This window comes from Microtus ochrogaster, linkage group LG1 (assembly GCF_000317375.1).
Source record: "Microtus ochrogaster isolate Prairie Vole_2 linkage group LG1, MicOch1.0, whole genome shotgun sequence".
Taxonomy (NCBI): Eukaryota; Metazoa; Chordata; class Mammalia; order Rodentia; family Cricetidae; genus Microtus; species Microtus ochrogaster.
This window is the reverse complement of record NC_022027.1, coordinates 34,461,773-34,469,256: the sequence shown is the minus strand read 5'-3', so window position 1 is coordinate 34,469,256 and position 7,484 is coordinate 34,461,773. Positions and strand designations below refer to the sequence as shown.

Genomic DNA, 7,484 nt, shown 5'->3' with positions numbered 1-7,484 from the left:
AGCATGCGTGGAGGTCAGAGGAAAACATGTGTGAGTCTATTCTCTGCCTTTATAATGCCATTTTCTTGTTGAAGTCAGGACGACAGGCTGATCAATGCTAGGAGTCTGTGGAGGAATTACTAATATAAGTGATTGCTGGAGTGTAATTCAGTACAGCAGCTACTAAAAGAGCATGTATTTCCTGACTAATTACCCTGGTTTTAGCATTCTCACCATTAGAAATCCATTTAATGAAATAATACGCAATATTTCAAAATGATAACATAAGGCCCATGGTTTTTGCAGCACTGATCATGATAGTTAGGAACTGGAATTGACTGAGGTGCCCATAGTGAAATGATGGATAAATAAAATGTGGTATAAAAGCATAGTTGAATATTATTTAACAATTATAAAGAAGGAAATCTTCTTTTTACAATTACACTAAATTGTACAAACTCGTCCCTAAATGAAAACACTGTCAGTGTTTCTCATCAGTGTGTGCAACCACAGAGTTGATTCCATAGAAGTAGAGAGTAGCAGAGTAGTAACCGGAGTCTAGGAAGGGAGACAGTGAGTGGAGATAGAGAGAGATCAGCTAACATATACGTCCTGCCACTGGCGAGCAGGATAGTGCTCTACAGTGAGTCTGTGACTGAACTCAAGTCACATATCCTATTGTAGCTGTAGAATGTGGAAAAGGATACTTTCAGTACTGACAAAAACAAAATTCTAAATGCTCAAGGAGATGGATATGGTAAGTAAGTTATTTGGACACTACATATTATACATATATATATGTATGCGTATATATATTCATAATTATTCTACTTTGGGCAGTAAGTAAGGATTATTTAAACATAAAATATGAGTTTCAGAAATTTTATTGACTTGTAATATTTAGTACTTTTTAGGTTCATTATTCTGTTTGATTTTATCCTATTTGTGGCGATTGTGTCCTATCATTTAGCAAGAGAAAATGTTTTACACAATCAAATTAGTTTAAACTAATTTCTTGTATAGTAAGTCTATAGGAATGCTTTGCAGTTATGATTGACAGTGAAAACTCATTCCATAGTGGTTAAGTTAGTTTTTTGTTGTTGTATCAAACTCAGACTAAAGATCAGAAGAATACTACTGTTACCTTGGAAAGAACTTATCCGGACTAGTACCCACTTGAATAAATTCACTATACTCACGAAGGGTCATTAGTGACTGTCTTCACTGCATGGAGCAAATCTGTGCTGGACATTGTGAGAAAGTCCATTCGAACCCCTGCTCCTTTGGTCTTCATGTGAACAACATTATCAAATTGATCTCCAAACAAAGGAATGCCAACCACAGGGATCCCATGGTAGATCGCTTCATAGATGCCATTGGTGCCACCATGAGTAATAAAAGCTCTGGTTTTAGGATGACCTAGCAAGAGAAGAAATTCCGGGCAAATATTAAATATAAATCTGAGAAAGAAAGTGAGAGGCAGAGGAAAAAGGCACAGAAAGGAAAAATTCTCTATATGACATTATCATACACATGGAACAGAACTGAATTCCTACAATGTCTTTGATCACAGAGCACAGCAAGACCACAGGGATTAAGTGAAGGTCACATAGAGTATGTGCAATTTGGAAAGTAGAAAGATTTTGTTCAATGGACAAAAAAAGGCAGGGCTCCTTCCCAAGTGGAACAAGCAGCATGTGCAAGTTCAGGAGAGAATGTTTTCCTAAGAAAACAGTGCAACACCTGCTCTAGATGGGTTGGCTCCAAGCAGTAGGGGTTAAGTGGTTGTTTTAATGGAGTAAGACTGAGGAAAGGCAATATTTCATCATGTTTAGGAACATTTCATGTTGTGGGGTATTTGTCGGAAGCATGGAAAATTAGGCCTTCTTAATAAAAGAATACCATTTTCACTGGCATTTCAAATTGCCCTATTCTAGGGGCAAAGGAAGATGTTAAGTTATAGAAATAGGACCTCGAGAGAAATTAGAAGTGACTTAAATGTAACTGAGCAGTAATTAGCGTGGCGGTGACAACAGATTCTCTCATCTCGAATGCTACTATACAGAATAATCACATCAGATCTTTATCCATTTACCCAGGACTAGATCACAGTTGTCATAAATGCTTTAGTGTGGACATCCCCCTCGTGAGCAGCCATTCTTATGTCTCAGGCGTCTCCTGATGCTTACCGAGAAGGTCATTCTGGGGAATCCATTTGTAGAGCCGAGTGTTGGAGCCCAAGGTGTCTGGCTTCTTGCCTTCAAATCGCCAAAGAACCTGTTAAGATGAAGCTAGCTTCTTATTTGGTCAAATGTCAAGTTCCTCCTGCTAGATTTCTGGAGATATTAAGAATCAGTGGGGATAAATGCCAGTCCCTAAGGGCCAGGCAGTGAGGATGGATGATGGGAACCATGAAGAACTACTACAGCAAGGAGGCAAGTTCTCTTCACTGTCCTGCAGTTAGTCTCATGCTTATCCGAATTCTAGCATGTCACCAAAGGTTTAGTCAACAGCAACTTTGGGAAAGCTTGGTCTGGCCATTTGAAGCAGTAGTTAAGAAGTGTGTGAACGTAATTCCAGCTCAACAGTCCATCACAGTTACTAATATATACCTGGTTTTGCTTTTCCAGGATATATTTATAACACTTTTTATTTTTCAAATCCACTATAACTATTTGCCAATAATATTTGAGTATGCTCATTTATAATCCCTTAATCATAGATATATTATTAGTTTAGGCACGAAGAGTGACTGTGTACATGATCACTTCAAGAGCATGTCCTCAAGTTACCCCCCTTTTCCAGCATTAACAGGCCCAGTTCCTGAAGGTGGACTTGGCAGTTGGAAATTCCTGTTCTATATATGTTTTGGATTAGCAGGGGAAACATACAGCATAGGCCCATTTTCAATGCAGGTGATCACATTTGTTCATGATTACACAGGAATGTAAATCTATGATACGTACTCCATTTTAAAATTTTGCATTTTATTTTTTTGTCTATTTTCCATTTATTGAAAAAAGGTATTCTCATCCATAAAATTTATTTTATTTATGGATTCCCATTGCATGGCTCTTAGACGTTCATCCCTACACCTCTCTTTGAAACCCTTAGAAAACAAATAGACATTGAAATATGTATAATAAAATAAGATAAAAGAAAAATGAATAAACCAGAATAGCATAAATCCCACTTTTAAGATAGAGAATTATACTTATGTATGTGTAACTTGATCTTTCTCTCTCTTTCTGTGTGTTCATATGTAAGGGATGTGTGTGTATGTTTGTGTGTCATCTGAGGACAGAAGAATGCTTTGGGTCCCGTGGGATGCTGTTATAGGCAGCTGTATGCTGCCAGAAGTGAAGGCACAGAACTGAGTTCAGGCCATCTGGGTGAGCAACACCTGCTCTAAAAGATAATTCACCTCTCAGGTCCTACAACTACCAGTTTTGAATGCCTGCTTATTTACAAACTAATAGCAGGCTTTAGTAAAGAGTGGTGTGTGAAAGTCCTCAAACAGCCTCCAAGGAAATGGACGAAGTAACAAGGTGCAGTTTTGTTCTTATCATACCTTCCTACCACCAAGTCTAAAGACATTTATTCAGTGTTTTTCTTTCTGAACACTGCATTAATAACAAAAAACATCATTTGTCTACCGTATTTCTGTGTCACTAGTGACTTCAGAGAGTAGCTAGAGCTATCGTGACAGCTTCGAGTTCACACGAGGTTTCTCCTGTCACACCTGAACAGGCTGTGACCATCTCTGTGAGGATGCCACACTGAGGCACTGTATCTCACCTTCTGTGGAATCTGGGCAAGGCCTGCTGCAATCACATTGGCCCTTTCTTCTGTTAGGGTACCCACCGTGGACCCCAGGGAAAACACTACCACACCATGTTCTCCGGAAGACTGGACGAAATCTTCTATTTCCTGTTGATGAAATATCAGCCCATCACAAACAGCAGCAGCACTAAACAACCTGCATAAAAACTGACACCAACATCCACAGGAAGAAACTGAGCAGCATTAGAAATGATCATGGTGGTGGGTGCTTTAAAACTATTCACATCCACATATAAGATATAAGTTGTAGTCAAGTGTAAGGTTACAGCTCTCTGTGTTAGACATACTCACACTCACACAAACAGCAGACAGATAGAAAGAGGCCAAGCATAGTTTGTGCTTTTGAAGCCTCAAAGCCTACATCCAGTGACACAATTCTCCAACTAAGCCATACTTCCAAATCCTTCCTAAACAGTTCACCAATTGTGAACCAAACTTTCAAGTTTATGAGCCTATGGGATCATTCTTATTCCAACCCCCTTGCATGCTTCCCTTCAGGAATAGTGCTGCCAAGAGCATCCTTGCCTTACTATCTCATTGAAGTCCTTCGTTCAATTCTTTTACATACATTCTCAGGAGTAGAACTCATGGATCACCAATCTATTGCTAATTTTGTTAAGACTGTCCATTATCTTTCTTTTTGTGTTCTTTCTAATAGATGTCAGTTTCATTGGAAAAAAATTTACTATGTGCTGTCAATTTATGTTACTGTGTCTGTTCCTGAAAACGTATGTTTAGGTATGTATGTTCAGTGGTGTGTTCTCACTTGTGTGATTGCTCAAGAAAGTAAATAGAGCCATTGCGATGTGAACATAAACTTTGCTGACACTCCATGTATTTTCTCTTAAATCACTTTCTAAAGAAGTTGGTTCGTGGAGCTTTCTCTATATTAGGTATTTGTTCCTTCTTTTCACACTCAAATACAAGAAAATGTTTATGCAAAACAGAACCTTGCTGAATTAATTTAATCCAAATGATAGTCACACTCTTGTGATGGAATAGATACAGGCATTTCTATTTGCCACTTACTTATCTAATTCTGGTGATTCTCTGAGTTTGACGAACATTCTGATTGAATAAATGATAATCACCCTTGCTGAAAATACAAAAAAACCCCTAAAACAAACAAATGGGACTATACTTACCTTTGGTAGAGGCTTGGCAGGTCTGCAGTGGAGTCCTCCAACAAAATCAAAGTTTGGTAAGACAGGGTGAGGAAATTCCAAATCCCAGTAGGTTCTAATGAGCCATATGTCTGCCTTCCCCATTGTCTCAGCGAGTGTTGTGGGTTTTCCTGAAGAGGAATCAGGACATCCAGGGTAGGACAGGTGAAAAAAATGTCAGGAGAGGATGAGTATGCCAGACAGTCTTCTGGAAATAATTTTAATAATGTAGCTGGGGTTGTTTAAAAGTGTATTGCTGGGCTAGAAAACATATAATTACATATATAACTATGCATGTATTTATCTATATCTGTGTGTATAATGTTTGATACAAGTTTGTAATATGTTTCTCATACTTATGTTTTGAGGTTTTCTGGTGTAACCCAGTGTGGTTCTTGCAAAACTATGTAGCCATAGTTGATCTTGAACTCCAAATGCACTTCCTCCACAATGCTACTGCTGGGATTACAGGTGTGAGCTGCCACGCCCAGTGTAAAAATTCATGGGGATTCTGCTTTAGCACTTTATTTCAAGACAGATCTCACTGTTTAGTCCAAGATAAACTCAAAGGGAATTTTTGGTTATTCTTGTGTTTCTTGTCCTCATGCTGCTCTTGATTCATGATTGACTATGTAATAATCAGGCATGTGTAAGTTTGTTTGCTGATAATAAAAGTAACAAGTCTTCAATCATGGAAAGATAGATGTTTGGTCATTAGATATATTTTAAAATACTGTAATTAGTAATCATTGTTTTTATACTTCAGTGGTAAACATTTTAAATATAATTTCAACCCTTCTAATAAAGAAAAAAATGTAAATTCTCCCAATCTTAAATTCATATATTTTCCATGCTTCATATATATATACACACACACATACACAGTCAGTATATTCACAGCTGTGCAGAAATTTAGCAGATGAAATAAAAATATTTCAAATATTAAATGAGAAAACTAATGTACATAAACGGAAAAGTTCTCAAAGCTATTAATACCCCTAAGCTAGAAATACTTAGTAGTCTCAGGTTATATGTGCAAATCATGATCACATGGAGTTTTTTTTAAAAGCTACTGTTTTAGCGACTAGTGAAATAAATTAGGCAATAAAAGTGTTTACAAGGAAAGCTCAATGAATTGAGTTCAGTCTCCATGCATGTTTGAACACCTGAATTGATATTGACAATCCAAACAAAGGTGGAAGTAAAACCTCATCAAATTTGAATATGACACACACACACACACACACATACACAGAGCACAAACTTCCCACCCATGAGACAAGTGTGCATACTCATGTTAATAACAGTAATGGTAGCAATGGAATGATCATGATGATGTCACCACACAAGGCAACATATGGTTTTAAAACATGAGTTATCATAAACACCTTCAGTAATGTAGCAGGATACCAGATTAACTTGAAAAAAATCAGTAGCAATCCTTTACACAGATGATAAATGAGCTAAGATAGAAACTGACAAACATCACCCTTCACAATAACCACAAATAATATAAAGGATCTTGGAGTAACTCTAACCAAACAAGTGGAAGACCTGTATGACAAGAACTTTAAATCTTTGAAGAAAGAAATCGAAGAAACACCAGAAAATGGAAAGATCTCCCATGCTCTTGGGTAGGTAGAATTAACACTGTAAAAATGGATATCTTACCAAAAACAATCTACAGATTCAATGCAATGCCCATCAAAATCCAAGCAAAAATTTACACAGGTCTTGAAAGAACAATGCTCAACTTCTTATGGAAAAGCAAAAAATCCAAAATAGCCAAAACTATCCTGTATAATAAAGGAACTTCTGGAGGCATCATAATCCCTGACTTAAATCTCTACTGCAGAGCTACATTCCTGAAAATAGCCTGGTATTGGTATAAAACAGACAGGAAGACCAATGGAACCAAACAGAAGACCCGGATATCAATCTACACACCTAGGAGCACCTGAGTTTTGACAAAGAAGCAAAAAAATATAAAATGAAAAAAAAAAGAAAGATATTCAACAAATGGTGCTGGAATAATTGGATATCAACATGCAGAAGAATGAAAGTAGATCCATATATATCCCCAAGCACAAAACTGAAGTCCAAATGGATCAAAGGCCTTAACATAAAACTAACCACACTGAACCTCATAAAAGACAAAGTGGGAGGCACACTTCAATGCATTGGCACAGGAGATCACTTCCTAAATATAAGCCCAACAGCACAGACACTGACAGAAACAATTAATAAATGGGACCCCCTGAAACTGAGAAGCTTCTGTAAAGCAAAGGACACAGTCAACAAAAGAAAATGGCAGTTCACAGAATGGGAAAAGATCTTCACCAACCCCATGTTGAACAGAGGGCTGATCTCCAAAGTATACAAAGAATTGAAGAAATTGGTCACCTAGCTGGGCGATGGTGGCGCACGCCTTTAATCCCAGCACTTGGGAGGCAGAGGCAGGTGGATCTCTGTGAGTTCGAGACCAGCCTGGTCTACAGA

The 7,484-nt window shown here is 37.7% G+C and overlaps 1 protein-coding gene across 1 annotated transcript in view; it reads right to left on the bottom strand.

The window, feature by feature from the left end:
• Window positions 1-1,174: 1,174 nt before the first annotated feature.
• Window positions 1,175-7,484, bottom strand: part of LOC101987056 (UDP-glucuronosyltransferase 2B18-like) — a 10,401-nt gene continuing 4,091 nt past the window's right edge. Inside the window, exons 3-6 of the mRNA XM_005359432.1 lie at window positions 4,968-5,116; window positions 3,778-3,909; window positions 2,169-2,256; window positions 1,175-1,398 (exon numbers count right to left, since the gene is read on the bottom strand). Coding sequence (XP_005359489.1) covers window positions 1,175-1,398; window positions 2,169-2,256; window positions 3,778-3,909; window positions 4,968-5,116 — 593 coding nt within the window. The remainder of the gene's footprint in view (window positions 1,399-2,168; window positions 2,257-3,777; window positions 3,910-4,967; window positions 5,117-7,484) is intronic.